This window comes from Chiloscyllium plagiosum, unplaced genomic scaffold (genome assembly GCF_037043375.1).
Source record: "Chiloscyllium plagiosum isolate Xiang-an unplaced genomic scaffold, Cpla_swu_hap1 HiC_scaffold_11, whole genome shotgun sequence".
In the NCBI taxonomy this organism is placed as follows: Eukaryota; Metazoa; Chordata; class Chondrichthyes; order Orectolobiformes; family Hemiscylliidae; genus Chiloscyllium; species Chiloscyllium plagiosum.
In genome coordinates, this window is record NW_028270149.1 from 53,513,714 (window position 1) to 53,539,123 (window position 25,410).

The window sequence follows — 25,410 nt, forward strand, 5'->3', positions numbered from 1 at the left end:
GTCTTTTGTGTTGCCACTCTTTTTTGTTTCTTTTTAGCGTGCTAAGATATAGATAATCAGATTTAACTCAATTTATTTCCTTGGATTTCTGGCATACATTTTCTCTTGTTAGCCCCTTGTTTGAGTTCTATTTCTGGTTTATAACTTATATCTTCTACTGTGAAGACAAACACAAAATGCTTATTATTTGACTGAGCTGTTTTTTCATTCCCCGTGATAATTTATACTGATTCTGCTTCTAAGGGATCAATGTTTGCTTTAATTACTTTCTTCCTTTTTAGTAGTTCATTAAAACAATTACAGTTTTTTTCTTAATATTCCCAGCTAGTTTACTCTCATAATCTGGTTTCTAGAATAATTTCAATAATTCCAGGCAATACTATAAGACTTTTCTAATTTAATAATACTATGCTGAACCTTCTTAGAAAACTACCTGATGGATCTTTATCTTTTTAAAAATGGAATGTACATTTTTAACCACTTAAACATTTTGAGTTTCATTAAATCTTTCCCAATGTTGATTTACTGCCATACCATTTAGTCTATTTACCACATTGCCCTTAGCCAGCCCACCCCTCTTGTGATGGAATACAATTTTAGGCATCATCAGATAATTTTAAACTAACCTGTCTCAGGGAAAACTGCCAGAATTGAATTGAACATAAATTTTGCAAAACTCATAATTTTATTCTCCATTAATCATAAAGGTTATACAATAGAGCAGGTGTTATGGCGTCTGCCGATGTTGTTACTGAATAAGTCAGATCACCAGACTGAAATTTGTCTTGCTAGATTTTTTTTTAATGAGTTGATTTTTTTCATGGAAGCACAAGCACCCAATGTAGCAGATCTGGTTTTAATAACAAAACAGAAGTTTAAAACCTAAAAGAAAAGATAAAATATCATAAATCACACTATTAATACATAACACAATTTCAAAAGATTTTGAAACAAGCAACAAAATACAATATTCCATCTATCCCAACAGCAAATCTTTGCAGTACACAAACATGAGAGATAAATCTTTCTCTACCACCTCTGCAGCTTTGACTTAATGGTTGTTTCAATTGCCATCTCCATCCCTTGAGTATTCACAGAACTGAGCTTTGACTTTCTTGACTTCAAATAACCTCTCAGGGTTCTAACCAAACATTTCTATTTGGAACTTGCAAACTAAAACCTTACTAATTGAGAACTGTTTTATGTAGAACATGGAACATAGAATATAGAATGTAGAACAATACAGTACAATACAAGCCCTCTGGCCTTTGATGTTATCCTATCTAAGATCAATCTAACCTGCATACCCTTGATTTTACTATTATCCATGTGCCTATCCAAGAGTTGTTTAAATGTCCCTAATGTATTTGACTCTACTACCACAGCTGGCAGAGCATTCCACGCACCCACCATCTCTGTGTAAAGAACCTACATCTGACATCTCCTCTAAACCTTCCAATCACCTTAAAATTATGCTCCTTCATGACAGCCATTTCTGCCCTGGGAAAAAGTGTCTGGCTATCCATTCTATGCCTTTCATCATCTTGCACACCTCTATCAAGTCACCTCTCATTCTTCTTCGTTCTAATAAGTAAACCCCTAGCTCCCTCAATCTTTCTTCATAAGACACGCCCACCAGTCCAGGCAGCATTCTGGTAAATCTTCTCTGCACCCTCTCTAAAGCTTCCACATCCTTCCAGTAATGAGGTGACCAGAGCTGAACACATATTCCAAGTGTGGTTATAGAGCTGCAACATAACCTTGCAGCTCATAAACTCAACCCCCGCTAATGAAAGCCAACATACCATATGCCTTCTTAACAACCATATCAACTTGGGTGGCAACTTTGAGAGATCTATGGACATGGATCCCACGATCCCTCTGTTCCTCCACACTGCCAGGAATCCTGCCTTTAACCCTGTAATCTGTATTCAAATTTGACCTTCCAATTGAATCACTTCACACTTTTCCAGGTTGAACTCCGTCTAACACTTCTCAGCCCAGCTTTGCATCCTGTCAATGTCCCATTGCAACCTACAACAGCCCTCCACACTATCCACAACTCCACCAACCTTCATGTCATTGACAAATTTAATAACCCACCTTTCCACTTCATCATCCAAGATATTTATAAAAATCACAAAGAGCAGAGGTCCCAGAACAGATCCCTGCAGAACATCACTGGTCACTGAGCTACAGGCTGAATACTTTCCATTTACTACCACCCTCTGTCTTCTATGGGCCAGTCAATTCTGTATACTGACAGCCAAATTTCCCTGTATCCCATATCTCCTTTCTGAACGAGGCTACCATGGGGAACCTTATCAAATGATTTGCTAAAATCCATGTACACCGTATCCACTGCTATATCTTCATCAATGGTGTAGCAGTGGATATGGTGTTTTGCCACATCCTCAAAGAATTCAATCTGGTTTGTGAGGCATGACCTGCCCCTCACAAAGCCATGCTGACTACCCTGTATCTCTAATGAAACTATGCTTTTCCAAAAATCAACCTCAATATATGCAATATCAACCGGGACTGATTGCAAACTGAGAAAAACCGTCTAAGCTACGGGTGTTATCCCCTAAACCTCATGCTCTTCAATGTTTATCTGGTCATAAAACTCTCCTAATGCAAACAAATTCCCATTTTCATTCCAGGAGTTATATCTGTCATACTTTGTTTGAAAAGAAAAGGCCTTCAAAAAACTAAAAAGTATATCATTAAATCTCCTTATGCACACATCACAAAATCCACATGTCACTAGTTCAAAATCCAAACTCTCAACTAAATAACTCTAAAATGTATATAAATCACACACTGCTTCTATCATTCTGGTGTAAAACTAATTTTCAATCCAATCATGCAAAATAGCCGATGATGACATTTTAAGTGGTACAATTTGGATCAATTAGAAATCTCAACAATAAAATATTATGCTTGTAATCACTGCTTAAAGATCGACATAAATACACTTTACTCCACAATTCTATATACTTTGTGGATTTGGAAACTGCACTGGAAAAAATAATACGTTGTTACAGAATTGGATTGAAAATAAATAGTTTTCTATCTATGAATTCATTCTGGAAAAAAAAACGAAAAGATAATCTTCATGGCTGTGGACCACAAAAGCTGTCAACTAAAAGTTGAGGCATTATTTTCTTTGTGACACTTTTCTGGAAGGTTTTTGTTTATAGTTTTAGGCAAGATTTTTTTCTGGACTGTACACTTCCTGAAGTTACAAATACAATGGAGTCATTGTTTGAAGTGGACAATTCAAACACAATACATAACAAATAGGATTGAAGCACTGATATGACCTTTTGATATTGATGCATTTGTTTACTGCAGGAGCAAAAATGCTTTAATATAGCTGTCAAGCTGTATCTTGGGTTTTTTTTCTAAACAGGTTCTCCAAACTGTTGGAGTCAGATGGATATCACCAATCAACTCAGCAGAGCAGGTAACAAACACAACAATGAAACAAAACTTATGCATGTGACTAGGGTGTGTTTTTATCATGTTTAATTTCTAATGCAGACTTCTTTTTTCTTACCTCAAAACTGGATTTGCTTGCTGCCCTCAGTTTTCCTTCCTGCTACAATCTAAAAGACAATTAATATTAACTAACATATGTTCTCTCCTCTCTTTGTGACATTCCGTATTATGAGTAAGGTGAAAATCTATAAAATTGATAGAATGGTTTACTTTTGTCTTCATTATTCTATTTTGGTTTATCTTCAACTATTTTAATTGAAAAATACCTTTACAATGCTTAACAAAGGTGCTTCAGAGAACATTGTTCTTTTGTGCCTAATGGATCTAGATAACCTATCTTAAAAACTAATTTGTTATCTTTGGGTAAATGAATTAAAATCTGCTGAGGAATGTTTAAAATGTAAAATTCCATACATGCTGTTTTTATACAGTTGTTAAACTTATTTCAAAGGGATTAACAACTTTGAGAAATAGCATAAGGATTTTACGCACGTTCATTCATCAGCCTATTAAATAGTGCTCAAATTTAACTGTGGCTCCCTTTCTCGCTCCACTGGAAATTACACTGTTTTGAACGATATAAATGCTGAGAAAGTCATAGGTTTAATTCCTGATCTGTTCTGAGTTTATGAATTCAAGCTGAGATAATTGGAACAGAAAGCATTATAATTAACAACTGTATGAGTTTCAAAAGGCAAGGATCAAATGTCAGTCATGGATCTTGCCATATGTTGCTATCTAGGCCTTTTTGCTATAATTGTACATGCTTATGTGTGATAACAGCAAGCTTAGACTCAACTTTAATGTTCCCAGGGATGCTTCACACATGTAGAATGATCACACAGGCTAAGTGCTACAACAATAGCACTACCTGTGGAACTATCTGAATCACCATCTTTGAAAGAATGGTCTTTTGGGAGCACAGACTGCCCAAGACTATCAACTCAATATTCAAGGTGTAAAGATTTTGTAAGTTTCTATTCTCAGGGATAAACTATTTAATAAACTGTTGGGACTAGAGTCAGGAAAGCCATTGAGAACTGATGACCAGCATCGAAGGAGATTACATCTGCAGAGATAGTGGAGCCATTGGTCAAAATATTTCTGAACTCATGATAGAAGGTTTGGATTTTTAACCTGAGGGCACAGATGATTATTTGATGACTGATATCTTCAACAATATTGACCCTTGCAGGTATCTTTGAGACCTTGGTGAATGGTTGTTTCCCCAGTTTGCTTTTATATCAGGTACTGTTTTTGATATGATAACCGAATCAGGTAAGGAGAGAGAAAAGATCTTCCAGTTCTTACCTGCAAATCTGTTTTTCTTCTACAGATCAAAAGCAGCTGTTGAAATAGTATTGATTGGTGATTTTCTAAGTCTGGCCCCATCGGGAAGAATCTATAGCAGCCTGAATGACAGGCTACATTGAGAAATCTGGCAGAATCACAGTGAGGCCTTTCTCAACTTCAAGAACAAGTTGAATTTTCCAACTAAGTTCCAGACAGTGGGACAAGATTCCTGCTAAAGAATAGTGAGATGCATATTAATGAGGACTATTGCTAATTACCACCATCACTTATACTGAATCTCACCTCAAAATTTGCAGGATCCTATTTTACCAACTGTCAGATAGAAACTGGATGCCTAGAATTCTTAATATAAATATGAGAAAGGATATCTTGCAATTGCATCTCACTGCTTGCTCCTCTGGCCATCTTGGACACCTGTAACCAATATCTCAATACACATGCTTGAGCAGTCTCTGCAAACATCCCACATCCATGGACACTGGCATCCAATATATGCCAGCCTTTTACAGCATCATGACACAGCTCCAGTCTATCTATAGGACACTTATGCATCATAATGCTACACTTTTTGCGCATACTGGCAACGATCATTGCAATGCCACTGAATGGATACCCTGTGCACAGGAGCCCAGGTCTTGGATTCAACCATTGTATGGCTGCAAGACAGGACTGCTCGCTTGCTTTCTTGGTGCGTACTCACAGTGCACTTACCTGGATGCTCACATTATCCCTACATTGACTTGCCTTTCAGCCCTTTGTCCCTTCAGCTGCTCTTTAAAAGCGCACAATACTTCTGTCTTGCTTTGCAGTTTAGTGTAGTCACAAAGTCAGGCAGTTTGTCGTGCTTGTCAGATGTCATCAGTCTAAGGGGTGTGCATGTTACTGAATAGCATGATGCAACTACAAATTGTCACCGACAGCATGTGCCAACAAACTGCATGGCAACTGCACTGTGTGATGCTCAACCAAATGGCCATTTCTCAAAGTCAAGGGAAGAAGTCCTTAGTGATGTTGAGAGGGATATATGTCAGTCAGGGGTTCCTGGTTCAGTCAGTCTAGAACAGCATCTGCACACAGTCTGGGGTGCAATCTAAGATCAGGTGTCTGCTTGGTCACTGCAGGAGGCTAATGGATCATCGACTCTGCAAATGCATGAGCTTTAACATTTTCCTGATCTCCCCCATCATTGAACATAGAGAAATTTGTGGATTCTACCCTTCCAGCACGTTGTTTAATTGTCCACCATCATTTAAGGCAGAACACACAGCACGATTGCAGAGCTCAGATCTGATTAATTGATTATTGGATTACTTAGCTCTGTCAATCACTTGTATCTTATGCTGTTTGTCATATATGTTATCTAGTTTTGTATTTTTACCGGGTTGACACTTCATTTTTAGGAATGCTTGGTCCTGCTGCTGGCATTTCCTGAGGTACACTTCATTTAACGAGTGTTGATCCCCTGGCGTCATGGTAACAATAGGGTGGGTTGTATGCCATGCCATGCAGTTACAGATTGTGTTGGAATGCAATTCTGCAGATGCCAGTGGCCCACAGCATTATGGATTTTTGGTTGCAAGTTATTTTCAAAGTCTAGCCTGTTTAGCAGGGCAAAGTCTATCCCATTTAGCAAAGCAAAGTCTATCCTGTTTGGCAGAACGATAGTGCCACTCAATATACTGGAACATATTCTCAATGACTTCAACTGTTCTATCAGCAAGTGAGACTCTTGTTAAATAGAGCAAACTGTGGTTCCAAGTGGATCAAATACTCTCTTCTTAACACGACTAATAAGCTTTAAATCTTTAATAAGAAGAGCAGCTCAGTAAATGTATGTGATAACTGATGAGTTAGCTATGTTAGTGCTCGATTGTTGTTTCAGAACTAGGGATTTCAAGCCTGTTTGCAAATTCAAGCCTGAATGAGTTAGTTACTCCAGAAACAAGTTTAATGATATAACTCAAGATTAGTGGTGTTCATAAAATGATCAGGGATGATTTACTGTTTAGTTCAATATTATTGAAATAGATTCTGGGTAATCCAAGATGGAGGAAGGGAAAAACTTGTGGCTGCTCCTTTTTTGCGGTAATTTCAGTGTTGGTTTGATTTCCTCAAATTCGAAAAGCAGTAATTGCAGCTTTATAAGCTGTTGCATTGGTTTGGAACTTTTTGGAAAAAAAGATGAAAACCACGACACTTTAAAAAGGAGAAAGGGAGGCAAAGGTAGTGACCATATAAGAAGTGATTCAGTTGGAGAAAGTAATCTATACTACAGTCTGACCCAGCAGTGAATCTCCATAGCTGCTGCATTTGCTGTTTGGCTTCAAGTATCTCTGGATATTAGAGTTCATTCTAAGAAATTCACAGCTGATCTTGGAGAAACCTGTGTGGGAGAGTTCACAGCAGGGCAGCAGCTAAGTGGCTAGTTTTTAAGTGTAATCATATTGATTTTTGTATGTCCACAATAGTGAGTAGAGTGGATTCTTTTTTGATTGTATGTTTTTATGGAGATCTGTCTCTTGATTAAACTTTTAAAATATTAAAAACAAAGATACTAAGCTAGCATGGAGCAGTGTTTTTAAGAGTAATATGGCTGTGCTTTTTTCTGGGTACATAGATCGTTAAGATACAAATAGATGTGCTCTTCCTGTTGGATGTGTGAGATTTGGAAGTTTCTATGATACTGATGATTATGGCTACAGGAAGTATGTTTGATTGCAAATCTTATCGGATCACATGGATAGTTTGGAGTGGCAGTTAGAGGGAGTGAGGAATTTACAGGAGCTAGTGGGTGTGATTGATAATAGTTGCAGGGAGGGAAATAAACCAAAGTTACAGTAAGGTAGATGGGAGACATCCAGGAAAGCTTGGAGAGGGACACAGGTAGTGCAGGAGTCTCCTATGGCTATCTCCATCTCAAACAAGTATGCTGTTTTAGAAACTGTAGGGGATGATGGACTCTAAGAGGAATGTAGCACTGACAGCTAGGTTTCTGTACTGAGGTTGGCTCTAATGTAATGAGGTTCCAAGCAAGCAGGAACAAAGCAGAGAATGAGATAGGACCTACCAATTGCATTTATTTCAGTGCAAGAGGCCTAATAGGCAAGGCAGATGAACTCAGGGCATGTTTGGGAACATGGGACTGGGATATCATAGCAATCACGGAGACATGGCAAGTTAATATTCCAGGGTATAGATGCTTTAGGAAGTGTAGAAAGGGAGGCAAGACAGGAGGGGGCATGGTGTTTTTGATTAGGGATAACATTGTGGCTGTACTTAGGGAGGATATTCCTGGAAATATGTTCAGGCTAGTTATTTGGGTGAAACGGCTAGTTATTTGGGAGAAATAGAAACGGATGATCACCTTTTTGCGAAAGTACTAAAGATAACCCAATAGTCAGCAGGAAAGTGGGAAACAAATTTGTGAGGAGATTTCAGTTATCTGTAACAAAAATAGGGTAGTTATGGTAAGGGATTTTAACTTTCCAAACTTAGACTGGTTCTGCCATAGTGTAAAGGCTTGGATGGAGAGAAATTTGTTAAGTTTGAACAATAATATTTTTCTGATACAGTATGTGGATGTACCTACTAGAGAAGGTGCAAAACTTTTCCTACTCTTGAGGTGCCCAAGAGTCAGTGGGGGAGCACTTTGAAGTCAGTGATCATAATTCTATTAGTTTCAAAATAGTGATGGAAAAGGATCAACTGGATCTAAAAGTTAACATTTTAAACTGGAAGAAGGCCAATTTCGACGGTATTAGGCAGGAACTTTCAAAAGTTGATTGGGAGTGGATATTCACGGGTAAAGGGATGGTTGGAAAATGGAAGCCTTCAAACATGAGATAACGAGAGTCCAGAAAGCGTATGTTCTTGTCAGGGTGAAAGGAAGACTGGTAGGTGTAGGGAATGCTGGATTACTAGAGAAATTGATGTTTTGGTTCAGAATAAGAAGGAAGCATTTGTCAGATATAGACAGCAGGGATCGAATGAATCCCTAGCAGAGTATAAAGGCAGTAGGAGTAAGAGGTAAATCAAGAGAGCAAAAAGGGGACTTGAGATAGCTTTGGCAAATAGAGTTAAGGAGAACCTAAAGGAATTCTACACATACATTAAGGACAAAGGGGTAACTAGGGAGAAAATAGGGCCCCTTAAAGATCAGCAGGGCCACCTATGTGTGGAACTGCAGAAGATGTGGGGGAGATTTTGCATCAATGTTTACTGTGGAGGAGGATATGGAAGATAGAGAACGTGGGAAAATAAATAGCAATATCTTGAAAAAGTGTCAATATTACAGAGGAGGAGGTGCTGAATGTCTTAAAGTGCATATGGGTGGATAAATTCCCGAGACTTGACCGAGTGTACCCTAGAGCTCTGTGGGAAGCTAGGGAAGTGATTACTGGGGCCCTTGCTGAGATATTTGTATCATCAATAGCCACAGGGCAGTTGCTGGAAGACTGGAGGTTGACTAATATGGTGCCACTATTTAAGAAAGGTGATAAGTAAAAGCCAGGCAATTATCGACCAGTAAGCCTGAATTGGTGGTGAGCAAGCTGTTGGAGTGAATCCTGACGGACAGGATTTACATGCATTTGGAAAGGCAAGGACTGATTAGGGATAGTCAACAAGTTATTGTGCATGGGAAATTGTATCTCACAAACTTGATTGAGTGTTTTGAAGATAAGAGGATTAATGAGGGCTGAGCATGGACGTGATCTCTATGGACTTTGACAAAGCGTTCAACAAGGTTCCTTGTGGTAGAATGGTTAGCAAGATTAGATCACACAGACTACAGGGAGAACTAGCCATTTGGATACAGAACTGGCTCAAAGGTAGCAGACAGAGGGTGGTGGTGCAAGGTTGCTTTTCAGAATGGAGACCTGTGACCAGCAGCGAGCCACAAGGATTTGGTGCTGGGTCCACTGCTTTTTGTCATTTATATAAATGATTTGGATGTGAACATAGGAAGTATGATTAGTAAGTTTGCAGATGACACCAAAATTGATGGTGTAGTGGACAGCTAAGCTAATTACCTCAGATGGGCCAGTGGCCTGAGGAGTAGTGGATGGAGTTTAATTTAGATAAATGTGAGGTGCTGCATTTTGGAAAGGCAAATCAGGGCAGGACATATGCACTTAATGGTAGAGTCTTGGAGTGTGTTGCTGAACAAAGAAACATTGGATGTGAAGGTTCATAGCACCTCGAAAGTGAAGTCACAGGTCGATAGGATAGTGAAGAAGGCATTTGCTATGCATGCCTTTATTGGTTAGTGCATTGAATATAGGAGTTGGGAAGTCATGTTGTGGTTGTACAGAACATTGGTTACACCATTATTGGAGTACTGCATCCAATTCTGGTCTCGTTGCTGTAGGGAGGAAGTTGTGAAACTTGAAAGGGTTCAGAAAAGATTTACAAGGATGTTGCTAGGGTTGAAGGGCTTGAACTATAGAGAGAGGCTGAATAGGCTGGGGCTATTTTCCTTGGAACGTTGGAGGCTGAGGGATGACCTGAAACAGGTTTATGAAAACATTAGGGGCATGGGTAGGGTAAATAAACAAAGTGTTTCCCAGGGCTAGGGGAGTTGAAAACTAAAGGGCAGAGTTTCAACGTGAGAAGGGAAAAAATTAAAAAGGGATCTAAGGGGCAACATTTTCACACAAAAGGCATTGCATGTATAGAACAAACTGCCAGAGGAAATGGTGGAGGCTGGTACAATTATAGTATTTATAAAGCATCTGAATGGGCATATGATAGGAAGGATTTAGAGGGACATAGGCCAAATGCTGGCAAATGGGACTAGATTTATTTAGGATATCTCGTTGGCATGGACAAGTTGGACTGAGGTTCTGTTTCTGTGCTCTACATCTCTATGATTCTATGATGTTATGTCTCTACGGATATCCCTCAGCAAATTTATGTAGCTCTGAGGCCTTCAATAAAAGTTTGGCCAGCAACGGAATGCTCAACAGATGTGTTGTTTCTTCCTTTCTTGCTTCAGCAGAAGTAGATTAAGATGCTATGAACTAACCAGGTTATCCCAGAAACAGGTGGACACTATTAGAATGCAAAGATTTAATAGAAATTGTTGGTTTTATTCTTATTAATTTTGATGTTTGGGTTGAAGTATCTGAACTCTGCTTCACAGCAACCTACAGTGCACTCAGGAGCTCAATTTGTAGCAAACCTCACCACATAATGCAGAAAATTATGGTCTTTCCCTGAACAAGATTTGATTGGAATCTTAGCCCTTGGTTTATTGCTGATATTATTAACTTATTGTAAAATATTGCAAAAAATATTTTGTAGTTCTAAAGCATCTACAACGTAAAAAGCACAAAAATATTCTGAGTCCATATATTCAAAATGGAATCTCTTCATTGGCAGTTAATATTGTACATTCGAAATAGAAATAAAAATTGATGCTGTGAATGGTGATACCGCTCCCTTGGATTTTTCAAACTTATCCATAGTTCAATGTGCAGCTAATTTACATTTTTTAATTTTTAACCTGATTTTTACTTGATCTCGAACCAAAATACTTCATTCTTTCTAATTCCCTGTAAAAGCGTTTTGGTCTCGTTCTGGAAGTACTTGGTTTAACTTAGGTGTTATAGTTCTGTTCATTCATGCTAAACTTGAGAACAAGATATTCTCCTCTTCAGCATTATATCTGTACTCACCTTGAATAGACCTCTGAAATGAATGGACCACTTGGGGCAGGGTAATTGGTGATGGGTTTTGTGGGAGTAACACATCAATTTTTAAAAATTAAGTTATGGAATATTACTGTCTAGGCCAGTATTTATTCTCCATCCCTGTATTTCCTTTAGAAGCTGGTGGTGAAGTGCCTTCTTGAATTGCTGCAAGCCACGTGCTGGAAATAGACTCACATTGCTATTAGGGAGGGAGCTCCAGACTTTAACCCAGAAAAGTAAGCAAAAGCGATACAAATCCAATTCAAGATGGTGAGTAACTTGGGGGTGGGCAGAGCCTTGCAAGTGGTGGCATTTCAATGTATCTGCTGCCCTTGTCCTTCTATATGTAAGTGGTCATGTGTTTGGAAGGTGCTATACAAAGAACCATGGTGAAATTCTGCAGTTTATTTTGTAGAGGGTATATACTGCTGCTAGTGAGTGTCAGTTGTCGAAGTAATGAATGTCTGTGGATGTGATGCTAATCAAGTGGAGACTGTTTTGCATGGATGGTGTGAAGCTTCTAAGTGTTCTTGGAGTTGCACTCATCCAGTCAAACATGGAAATATAAAATATTGGAGTGGAAGTAGGCTATTCAGCTCTTTGAGCTTTTTTTAAAATTAATATCATCCAACTCAATATCCTGTTCCTACTTTCTCCCCATACTATTTGATACGTTTGGTCCATGAACTATATCTAACACCTTTTTGAAAGCATTCAATGTTTTGGCCTAAACTGCTTTTTATGACAAAGTATTCCATGGGCTCACCAACCTCTGGGTGAAGAAAATTCTCCTCATCTCAGTCCTACAGGGCCTACCCTGTACCCTTAAACCATGATCTGGTTCTCTGCAGTCTGGTAACTGGGAATATCTTTTCTACATTTCTTCCATCTAGTCCTGTTAGAATTTTATAGGTTTCTATGAGATCTCCCCTCATTTTTCTAATAGCAAATAATAGTGGATATATGGTATTGCCATTAAATAGCAAGAGATAATGGTTAGGTTCTATCGCATTGTTAATCATTAGTACCTGACATTTGAGTGGCATGAATGTTACTTGCCACTTTTCAACCCAGACATGGATATTGCCAAGTCTTACTGCATTTGGACATGGACTGTTTTAGTATCTAAGGAGTTTGAATGATGCAGAATTTTGTGCACTCAGAGATTATCCTCACCTTTGATCTTGTAGTAGAGGAAAAATATTGAAGAAGTCACTAACAATGGTTGGGCCTAGGACAGTCCACTGAGGAACATCAGCATAGCTGTGTTGGAGACAAGCTAATTGACCTCCAACAATAGTCTTTATGCCAAATATGACTCTAAGCAGTGAAAGGTTTTCTCTCTAATTATTGACTGCAGTATTGCTATGGCTTCTTGATGTTACACTACATCAAATACAGCTTTGGTATTAACTGTAGTCATTCCTATCTCACCTCTGGAATTCAACTTTTTTGTCTTTTTCTGACTGAAGGCAATAATGAGATCAAGAGCGAAGTGGCCTTGTTTGTCAATGTTCAGCTTATCTTACCAGCCTATCTACATCAGTCTGTAATCTAGAGCTTACCTTCTTGCTATTTACTACACCACTATTTTCATGTTGAACGTCTTGGAGAGGTCGAGATATATCACCAACTTGACACTTCTGGCTGAAGATGGTTGCAAATGCTTCAGCCTTATCTTTTACACTGATGCGCTGGAATATCTCATTATTGAGGATGGGGAGTTGTTTATTTGGCCATCACCATTCACAACTAGGTATTGCAGTAGTGCAGAGCTTAGATCAGATTTGTTGGTTGTAGAATCACTTAGCTCTGTCTGTCAGATACCAGGTCATGAGGTAGCAGATCACATTGGTATATGATTCTGCAGCAGCTGATGCCCCAAAGTGCCTCACTGATGCTCAGCTTGGAGTTTTACAGAACCATCTGAAATCTGCCCCATTTAGTACAGTGATAGAATCACACTACATAATGCAAGATATTCTCAATGTGAAGGCAGGACTTTGTCTCTGGTAGGCCAGGCAAGTAGTTCCCTTCTCTAGTGGACTTTATTGAATCAGGTGGGTTTTTTCTGACAATCAAAATAGTTTTATAGTCATTATTAGATGTTTAATTTCAGATTTTTTTTATTGACTTCAAATTTGACCATCTGCCATGGTGATATTTGAAGTTGGGTCCCCAGAACATAATTGTATGACTAAACTAGTGATAAAAGTATCTGACTAACATTGAAAAGTGCTCATCTTAGCCACACCTACTCACTTCTCCATGCATTGTAATCGGTGTGTGTGAAATAGGATCCAAAACCTAATCCTAGACAAACAAGGACCTGATCAAAATGAAAAAGTTGGGTGTTGAGTAAATTAGTCAGTATAAAATGAATTTGACTGGACATCTCTAATCACTTTAAAATGAAATAGTAATCTAACATGAGAAAATGCTCTCCTGAAAATGAAGTGCTTCATCAAATCTAATTTTGTTTTATGCATTATACGTTCTGTGGGTTAAACTTGCAACAGGTCTCTGCATCCTTTGCCCCTTTTCTGTTAATTAATCACCTTTTATTGTTTGCTATGTCCTTGAAATCTCCTGACTCAGTCCATTGACCAGTTGCTACTACCGTTGCTGCTGCTTCTGGTGCTGCTGCAGATCTTAAACATCAAATGGATCTAACACATTACTATATAATCTATTCGTTAAAATAATTGACTGCCAAAATCAGTACCAGCATTTTATTCTGTATTAATGGCTTTCTTGCTAAATCTTCACTTAATATTAATGGCAAATGCAGTGAGTCCTTCTACAAACGATAAATCTGCAATTTGGATCTGTTCCAGATTTTAGTGGTTATTATAGATAAAGTGCTTGAAAGAAGATCAATCATCCTTGAAAGGGAAATATGCAGCTGTGATGTTGATCTACCAGAACCTCATAAAGTTATAGGATTGCATGTAACCTGACTTGTTATGAGATCATATGACTTGATGATGCCATACCTCCACATGCGGACAGTGATGTGACCATCTTGAGCCTCTACAACTGTCAATACTAAATTTAACAAGTGATTAGTAGTATCCTTAGTTATTAAGGCAATGTCAGGTCATTACTGGCACTCCCTGGGCAATTAGGAGTAAAAAGTGAAGCTCTGGACATGGGAAGAAATGTGTAAATGCCCAAACAGTCCCTTAAAAAGGTCTCAGAAATCTGCATGTTGAACAAGCAGAGTTTTCCAAACTTGAATGTCTTTGCTCTGATATCCGTATTGGTTTGAAATCAAATACTAAACTATTTGGGCTGAATTTTGTGTGGTTGTTTGAGTCCCTTCCACCAAGGCCAGAGAGAAAGTTTATTTCATATTACATAATGATATAATTATACTAATCCAATGAGTAGGGATTCTGACATGCTGGTACGTAAGCAGGTGGTTCTTAAATATTCTGCATTCATTATAACAAGATTATTGGGTTATGTAGGACTCATAAATCTCATGTTTAGAGGAGTATATTGATTTTGTGGGATAGATTATGACCAATTATACAGTATTACAGCCAAAAATGTTGCTAACTGCATTTATATTGCATATTTAATGTGATTAATCATTCTAAGGCACTCCTCAGGAGTGATATAATGTAAAATTTGTCATTAAGTCATAGAGTTCTGTAGTCATAGAGCTGTACAGTATGGAAACCAATCCTTCAGTCCAACTCATCCATGCTGACCAAACATCCTAAAGTAATCTAGACTCAATTGCCAGTATTTGGCCCATAACTCTCTAAGCCCTTCCTATTATATACCTTGGTAAAAAGGTAAAATTCCTGATGAAGGGCTTTTGCCTGAAACGTCGATTTTACTGCTCCTCGGATGCTGCCTGAACTGCTGTGCTTTTCCAGCACCATTCTAATCTATTATATACCTATCCAGATTCCTTTTAAATGTTGTAATTGTACCAGTCTCCACCACTTCCTCTGGCTGCTGATTCCATACACATACCACCTCTACATGAAAACGTTGCCCCTTAGATCCCTTTAAAATCTTTTCCTTCTCACCTTAAACCTATGCCCTCTAGTTTTGGACTCTGCTATCCTGGGGAAACTACCTTGGTTATTCACCCTATCTATGCTTCTCACAGTTTTATAAACATCTATAAGGTCATTCTTCAGCCTCCGACACTCCGGGGAAAATAGCCACAGTCTATTTAGTGTCTCCCTATAGCTCAGACACTCCAACTCTGGCAACATTCTTGCAAATATTTTCTAAACTTTTTCAAGTTTCACAACATCCTTCCTATAGCAGGGAAACCAGAACCTGCCGTATTCCAAAAGTGGCTGAACCAATGTCCTGTATGGCTGCAACATGACCACCTAACTCCTATACTTAATGCACTGACCAATAAAGGCAAGCGTACCAAACACCGCCTTCACTATCCTATCCATCTGCGACTCGACTTTCAATGACTTTGAACCTGCACACCAAGGTCTCTTTGTTCAGCAACACTTCCCAGGACCCGAGCATTATGTGTGTAAGTCCTGCCCTGATTTGCCCTTCCAAAATGTAGCACCTCATATTTATCTAAATTGAACTCCATCCACCACTCCTCAGGCCACCGGCCCATCTGTTCAAGACATCATTGTACTCTGAGGTAACCAGCTTTGCTGTCCACTACACCACAATTGTGGTGTCATCTGCAAGCGTACTAACCATACCTCCTATATTCACATCCAAATCATTTATATAAATGACAAAATGTAGTGGACCCAATACCAATGCTTGTGGCACACCACTGGTCACAGGCCTCAAGTCTGAAAAGCAATCCTCCATCACCATCCTCTGTTTCCTACCACCGAGCCAGTTCTGCATCCAAATGGCTAGTTCTCCCTGTATTTTGTGTGATCTAATCTTGCAAACCAGTCTACTGTGAGAAATCTTGTTGAATGCCTTACTGAAGTCCTCAGAAATCATGTCCACTACTCTGTCTTCATCAATCCTTTTTGTTACTTTTCCAAAAAAATGCAATCAAGTTAGTGAGACACAATTTCTCAAGCACAAAGCCATGTTGTTTATCCCGAATCGTTCTTTACCTTTCCAAATACGTGTAAATCCTGTCACTCAGGATCCCCTCCGACAACTTGCCCACCACTGATGTCAGGCTCACCGGTCTATAGTTCCCTAGTTTTTCCTGAGCACTTTTTTTATATGGTGGCACCACATTAGCTTACCTCTAGTCTTCTGGCACCTGCCCTGTGGCTATCGATTATCCAAATATCTCAGCAAGAGGCCCAGCAATCACTTCCGTAGCTTCCCACAGAGTTCTAGGGTACACTTGATCGGACCCCAGGGATTTATCCACCTTTATCCGTTTTAATATGTTCAGCGGCTCCTCCTCTATAATTTGGACAGTTTTCAACATGTCGCTATTTATTTCTCCATGTTCTTTATCTTTCATATCCTTCTTCACAGTAAACACTGATGCAAAATACTCATTTAATAGCTCCCCCAACTCCGGCAGTTCCACACATAGGTGACCTTACTGATTTTTAAGGCGCCTTATTCTCCCTGTAGTTACCCTTTTGTCCATAATGTATTTGTAGAATCCCATTGGATTTTCCTTAACCCTTTTTCCTGAAATTTTCTCATGTCCCCTTTTTGCTGTCCTGATTTCCCTCTTAAGTATACTTCTACTGCCTTTATACTCTGCTAGGGATTCATTCAATCCCTGCTGTCTAATTCTGACATATGCTTACTTCTTTCTCTTGAGAAAAAACCCCAATTGCTTTCGTCATCCAGTATTCCCTACATCTGCCAACCTTGCTGTTCACCCAAACAGGAAGGTATTATCTCTGGATTCTTGTTATTTCATGTTTGAAAGTTTCCCACTTCCCAGCTGTCCCTTTACCTATGAATATCTTTACCTACAAATATGTCCAAGATTTTCCTCCACCATATCGGACATCAAGGAAGGTAAGTACCCCAAACTTTCATGTATTTACCTCCCTAAGTCGGGATTCCTCAATCATCCTAGAAGCTTGTTCCACATCCGGAACCACTCTGACACCATTAGCCACCACCAGGGTGGGCAACGATGACATCACTTCTGCCCCTGCTGTCCCACAAACTGTAGCCACTGCCGACTGTACTGCCTCAGTGATTGCTGCCCAGACTACCTCGTGATCGCCTGCAAGACAACCGCCTCTGTGACTGCTGCTAGATCCATTGCCGCTGAAACCAATGAGAAATCTAGATTAGATTAGATTACTTACAGTGTGGAAACAGGCCCTTCGGCCCAACAAGTCCATACCGACCCGCCGAAGTGCAACCCACCCAGACCCATTCTCCTACATTTACCCCTTCACCTAACACTACGGGCAATTTAGCATGGTCAATTCACCTAACCTGCACGTTCTTTTTTGGATTGTGGGAGGAAACCTGAGCACCCGGAGGAAACCCACGCAGACATGGGGAGAATGTGCAAACTCCACACAGAGAGTCGCCTGAGGCGGGAATTGAACCCGGGTCTCTGCCGCTGTGAGGCAGCAGTCCCAACCACTGTGCCACCATGCCGTCCATCTACCCAGCATGCCACTTCTGCCCTCCCGTAACTGCTGCCGCCTCAGCCACTTTTGCACCCCACCAACATCACTGACCAGAACAACACCGACAACATTGAGAATGTCATGCATTACATCAATTCTGCCTCCACCAATGCCATCAAAGGCACTGCTTCCACCCCCCGACCCACACGGTGAGCGTCACACCCATTGGTGATGTCACCCATGATTCCCTAACCATTCCCACTTCAGAGACAGTCTCCGCCCCCGTGGATGCCACGGAGGCACCATCTCTGCCCCACTTACCCCCTTGGTGAGCATTACTTCCATTGATGATGTTATCCACAATCCCATAACCATACCCACCCCAGTGACAGTCTCCGCCCCACTTCCAGCTCCAGCCCCACACCAGGTCCTCGTTCCCACCCCTGCTGTGTTTTTACCATTCCCCCCCAGGCCTCCCCTTCGCTGAGGATGAATGATCAGTCCTCAGTAAAGCCTCACCTTCATCCCCTTACATTCCTGGATCAATGATTCAACATACATTGAGACATCAAACTTTTCTTCCCCAACCTCTGCCTCAATGCTTACTTTTTCCATCAGGACTATTGCTCACCCTCTGAAGACCCTTTCTCCTGTTTCCAACATACTCCATCCACTTGGATATCCCCTGATGGTCTGTTACCCACTCTCGATATCTTCATTTCCAAGTGCTGCCATGACGTTGACCACCTCAACCTGTCCACCACTGTCACCCAATCCAATCTCTCACCCTCACAATACGCAGCCCTCCACTCCCTCCATTTCAACCCCAACCTCACCATCAAACCAGCAGACATGGGCGGCACAGTGGTACTTGGCGCACCAATCTCTACACTACTGAATCCAGACGACAACTCGCGAACACTTCCTCCTATTGCTCCTACGATCACGACTTCACCTTGCATCACCAAACCAGCATCTCCCAGACTATCCACAACTTCATTACCTTAGGGGATTTCCCACCAACAGCCTGCAACCTCATAGTCCAGGAACCCCACACCGTCCGGTTCTACCTCCTACCTAAAATTCACAAACCTGACTGCCCCCATCGTTGACCCATCGTCTCAGCCTGCTCCTGCCCCACTGAGCTTATCTCTGCATACCTTGACACCATCCTGTCCCCCTTTGTCCAAGAACTCCCCACATACGTTTGTGAATGATCCACGCCCTCCATCTCTTCCATGACTTTTGTTTCCCTGGCCCCCAATGCCTCATCTTCACCATGGACATACAGTCTCTGTACACATCCATCCACCATGACGAAGGCCTCCAAGCCCTCCAGTTCATTGTCTCCTGCCCACCCAACCAATATCCTTCCACTGACACAACTTATTCGACTGGCGGAACTGGTTCTCATCCTCAACATTTCTCCTGCGAACCCTCCCACTTCCTCCAGACCAAAGGGGTAACCAAGGTTAACCACATGGGCTCCAGCTATACCTGCCTCTTTGTCGGATACATGGAGCAGTCCATCTTTTTTAGATTAGATTAGATTAGATTAGATTAGATTAGATTAGATTACATTACAGTGTGGAAACAGGCCCTTCGGCCCAACAAGTCCACACCGACCCGCCGAAGCGAACCCACCCATACCCCTACCCCTACATTTACCCCTTACCTAACACTACGGGCAATTTAGCATGGCCAATTCACCTGGCCCTGCACATCTTTGGACTGTGGGAGGAAACCGGAGCACCCGGAGGAAACCCACGCAGACACGGGGAGAACGTGCAAACTCCACACAGTCAGTCGCCTGAGGCGGGAATTGAACCCGGGTCTCTGGCGCTGCGAGGCAACAGTGCTAACCACTGTGCCACCGTGCCGCCCACCGTGCCGCCCATCTTCCGTAGCTACACTGGCACCATTCCCCATCTTTTCTTCCACTACATCGATGACTGTATCAGCATCACCTCATGCTCCCATGAGGAGATTGAACAGTTCATTAACTTCAAAAACACCTTTCACTCCAACCTCAAGATCATCTGGATTATCTCGGACACCTGCCTCCCATTCCCAGACCTCTCCATCTCTATTTCCAGCGACCGACTCAACACAGGCATCTACTACAAACCCACCAACTCCCACAGCTACCTGGACTATACCTCCTCCCACCCTATTTCCTGTAGAAACACTATCCCTTATCCCTAATTCCTCCACTCCTGCTGCATCCACTCCCTGGAGGACCAATTCCACCATAGAACATCCCAGATGGCCTCCTTCTTCAAAGGCTGCAATTTTCCCTCCCACTTGGTTAATGATGCTCTCCAGCGCATCTCCTCCACTTCCCCTACCTCTGCCCTTGAACCCCAACCCTCCAATCGTAACAAGGACAGAACCCCCAATCCTCCCCTTCCATCCCACCAACCTGCGGATACATTGCAACATCCTCCGCCACCTACAAATAGACCTCACCATCAGGGATAAATTTCCCTCCCCACCCCTATCTGCGTTCTAGAGAGACCATTCCCTCTGCGACTCTCTTGTTAGGTCCTTGCCCCCACCAACCCACCCTCCACTCTCAGCACATTTCCCTGCCACCGCAAGAAGCACTAAGCCTGTGCCCACACCTCCCCCTCACCTCTGTCCAAGGCTCCAAAGCCTTCTGACAGAGATTGACCTGTATTTCCATGCATGTCATCTACTGTGTCCGTTATTCTTGATGTGGGGAGACAGAATGCCTACTTACGGAACATTTCAGAGGATATCTCCGGGACACATGTACTAAACAAACCCACTGCCCTGTGGTCGAACACTTCAACTCTCTCTCCCTCTCCCACTCCACCAAGGACATGCAGGTCCTGGGCCTCCTCCACTGCCACACTCTCTAGCCACCCAAACACCTGGAGGAAGAACACCTCATCTTCCACCTTGGGACCCTCCAACCACATGAGATTGATGTGGATTTCACCAGTTTCCTCTTTTCCCCTCCCCCCCATCTTCTCCCAGATCCAACCTTCCAACTCAGCACAGTCTTTGAACTGTCCTACCTGTCCATCTTCCTTCCCACCAATCCACTCTACCCCCTCCCAACATATCACATTCACCCCCAACTTCATCTACTTATCATAATCCCAGCTACCTTCACCCCCTCACCCCCCCCCCCCCCCCCCCCCCCCCCCCGCCCCCCGCCAGCCCAACCTGTTCCATTTATCTCTCAGCCCCCTTGGGCCATCCCTCATTCCTGATGGAGGGCTTGTGCTCAAAATGTCGACTGTCCTGCTCCTTGGATACTGCCTGATTGGCTGTGCTTCTCCAGCACCACGCTTTTTGACTCTGACCTTCAGCATCTGCAGTCTTCACTTTCTCCTACGAATATCCGCCCCAATCAACTTTTGAAAGTTCTTTCCTAATTCCATCAAAATTGGCCTTCCTCCAGCTTAGGAATTTAAAGTTATTGATCCGGCCTATCCTTTTCCATCACTGCTTTGAAACTCATAGAATTATGATTACTGGCCACAAAGTGCCCCCCCCCACTGACACTGTCTTGCTCCTTCTTTAATAGTTGCATCCACATACTGAATCAGAAAAATTCTTGTATACACTTAACAAATTCCTCTCCATCCAAGCCCTTAACACTAGGTTGGAAAGTTAAAATGCCCTACCATAACCATCCTATTTTTCTTACAGATATCTGAGATCTCCTTCCAAATTTGTTTCTCAATTTCCTGCTGACTATTGAGTTGTCTATAGTACAGTCCCAAAAGGTGATCATCTCCTTCTGTTTCTCAGTTCCACCCAAATAACTTCTCTGGATGTATTCCCAGGAATATCCTCCCTAAGTCCAGCTGCAATGTTATCTCTAATCAAAAATGCCATGCGTCCTTCTCTCCTGCCCACCTCCCCCCCCCCCCCACTTTTTCTATCCTTTTTATGGCATTAAGCTGCCAATCCTGTCCATCCGTGAGCTGCATTTCTATAATATCTATGATATCCCAATCCCATGTTCCCAAACATGCCCTGAGTTCTTCTGCCTTATTTATCAGGCCTCTCACATTGCAATAAATGCAGTTTAATTTATCAGTCCTACCTCGTTCTCTGATTTGTTCCTGCCTGCCCTGACTATTTGACTCGCTCTTTTTCCCAACTTCACCATTCTCATATTGTCAAATAAAATAATGCTAGGAATAATTGCTAAGTGTTTGGTCAAAGGCATTGGCCTTAAGCCGAGGTCTTAAAGGAGGAAAGTGAAGTAGATATGTAGAGAGATTAATGGAAAGAATTCCAGAACTTAGAACTGAGGCAATCAAAGGTATAACCACTAATGCTGGGCTGATTAAATTTGGAGATGCTTAGGTAGCTAGATGTAAATGAGCACAGATGTCTTGGAACATTGTGGAGTTTGGAGGAGATGACAGAGACAGACACGGATGAGGCCATGGAGCACTATAAGAGTTTGGGTGAAAATTTTAGAATTGAGTTAAGGCATTATTTTAGTGGCAGCCAAGGGAGTGCAAAGATAAGGCTGAAGTATTTGCAACTATCTTCAGCCAGAAGTGCCAAGTGAATGGCCATCTTGGTCTCCTCTAAAGGTCCATAGCATGACAGATACCGATCTTCAGCCAATTCAATTTAGTCCATGTGATATCAAGAAATAGCTTGAGGCAATGGATGCTGCAAAAACAATGGGCCCTGACAATATTCTGGCACTGGTACTGAATTTGTGCTCCAGTACTTGCTGCACCCCGAGCCATGCTGTTTAAGTACAGCTACAACACTGCCATCTACTCAACGATGTGGTAAATTGATGTGGTATGCCCTGTATGGAAAAACAACAAATTCAGTATGGGCAATTACTGCTCTATTAGTCTTGTTTTGATCTTCAGTTAAATGATGGAAGGTGTCAACAGCAGTGCTATCAGACAACACCAGCTCAGCTATAATCTGCTCACTGATGCTCAGGTTAGATTCCGTCAGGATCACTCAGCTCCTGATCTCATAATAGTTCAAAAATGAACAAGACAGCTGAATTTAAGAGGCAAGGTGAGAGTAACTGCCTTTGATACCAGGGCTGCTTTTGACCGAGTATAGTATCAAGAAGTTCTAGCAAAACTGCAATCAATGGGAATCAGGGAAAAAAAAACTCTTCACTGGTTGGGGTCATACCTGGCACAAAGAAAGATGATATTGGTTGTTACAAGTCAGTCATCTCAGCTCCAGGACATCACTGTAGTAGCTCCTCAGGCAATGTCCTAGGCCCAACTATCTTCAACTGCTTCTCCAATGATCTTTCCTCTATCATAAGGTTAGATGGTAGGAATGTTTGCTGATGACTGTATAATATTCAACACAATTCACAACTCTTCAGACACTGAAACTGTCCATGTCCAAATGCTACAAGACCTGGATGATATGCGAGCTTGGGCTGAAAAGTGGAACATAACACTTGTGATAAACAAATGCGAGGCAATTGCCGTCTTCAAAAAGAGAGAATTTAACCACCTTGATATTCAATGGGTTTACTATCACTGAATCCCCCACTATCAATATCCTGGAGGTTACCATTGCCCAGAATCTGAACTGAACTAGCTATAAAAATAGAGTGGCTTCTAGGAATACTGCAGCAAATGGTTACCTCCTGACTCCCATTGACTATCTATCAGGCTCAAGTGAGGAGTGTGGTGAAATACCCCTGACTTGCCTGAATGAGTGCAATTCCAACAAAACGTGGAAGCTTGCTACTATCTCGGACAAGGAGCCTGCTTAATTGGTACCACGACCACAAACAACCGTTCCCATTGGCATTCGGTGGCAGCAATGTGTACAATCTGTAAGATGCTCTGCAGAAATTTATCACCATCCTAAAACAGCACCTTCCAAAGGACAAAAAAACCAAAGAAAGTTTACAGCCCAGGAACAGGCCCTTTGGCCCTCCAAGCCTGAGTCGATCCAAATGTACTGTCTAAATCTGTCAGTCGATTCCTAAGCATCTATATCCCTCTACTCCCCACCTACTCATGCATTTATCCAGACGCATCTTAAATTAATCTACCGTGCCTGCCTCTACCACCTCTGTTGGCAACATGTTCCAAATGCCCACCACCCTCTGTGTGAAGTACTTACAGCATGTATCCCCCTTAAACTTTCCACCTCTCACCTTGAAAGCGTGACCTCTCATTATTGAATCCTTCATCCTGGGGAAAAGCTTGTCTCTATCCACTCTGTAAATACCATTCATGATTTTGTAAACCTCAATCAGGTCTGCCCTCAATCTCCTTTTTTCTAATGAAAATAAACCTCACCTACTCAACCTCTCTTCATAGCTAGCACATTCCATACCAGGCAACATCCTCATAAACCTTCTCTGCACCCTCTCCAGAGCATCCACATCCTTTTGGTAATGTGGCGACCAGAACTGTACACAGTATTCTAAATGCGGCTGAACCAATGTCTTGTACAATCTTAACATGACTTGCCAGCTCTTATACTCAATACCCCATCTAATGAAGGCAAGCATACTATATGCCTTCTTGACCACTCTATCCACCTATGCAGCAACCTTTAGGGTACAATGGATCTGCACACCCAGATCTCTCTGCCCATCAACTTTTCCCAAGGCTCTTCCATTCATTGTATAATTCACTCTCGAATTAGTCTTGCCTAAATGCATCACCCCACATTGAAATCCATCTGCCACTTTTCCGCCCAAATCTCCAGTCTATCTATATCCTCCTGTACTCTCTGACAGTCCCTTATGCTTTCTGCTACGCCACCAATCTTCATGTCATCTGCAAACTTGCTGAACAGTGCCCTCTTCCAGATCATTTATGTATATTACAAACAATAGTGGCCCCAACACTGACCCCTGTGGAACACCACTGGTCACCTTTCTCCATTTCGAGAAACTCCCTTCAACTACTACTCTCTGTCTCCTGCTGCTTAGCCAGTTCTTTATCCACCTAACTAGAACACCCTGCACACTATATGACTTCACTTTCTCCATTAGTCTCCATTCTCCATGGGGAACCTTATCAAATGCCTTACTAAAGTCCATGTATATGACATCATTAGCCCTTCCTTCATCGATAAACTTGGTCACTTTCTCGAAGAATTTAATAAATTGGTAAGGCATGATCTCCCCCACACAACATCATGTTGCCTATCACTGATAAGCCCATTCTTTTCTAAATTTAAGTAGATCCTATCCCTCAGTACTTCTCCAGCAACTTTCCCACCACCGACGTCAGGCTCACTGGTCTGTAGTTACCCGGAATATTCCTACTACCCTTCTTGTACACGGGACAATATGAGCAACCCTCCAGTTCTCCAGCACTTCACCTGTATTTAAGGATGCCACAAAGCTATCTGTCAGGTCC

The 25,410-nt window shown here is 41.6% G+C and overlaps 1 protein-coding gene across 2 annotated transcripts in view; it reads left to right on the plus strand.

Annotated features, from left to right (window-relative positions):
• Positions 1-25,410, plus strand: part of kctd12b (potassium channel tetramerisation domain containing 12b) — a 52,816-nt gene that overhangs the window by 15,430 nt on the left and 11,976 nt on the right. Inside the window, exon 2 of one of the 2 annotated variants that reach the window (XM_043704644.2) lies at positions 3,416-3,469. The exons of the other annotated variant lie outside the window; for it this stretch is intronic. Within the exon in view, the coding sequence (XP_043560579.2) occupies positions 3,416-3,469 (54 nt within the window). The remainder of the gene's footprint in view (positions 1-3,415; positions 3,470-25,410) is intronic. 2 annotated transcript variants of the gene reach the window in all.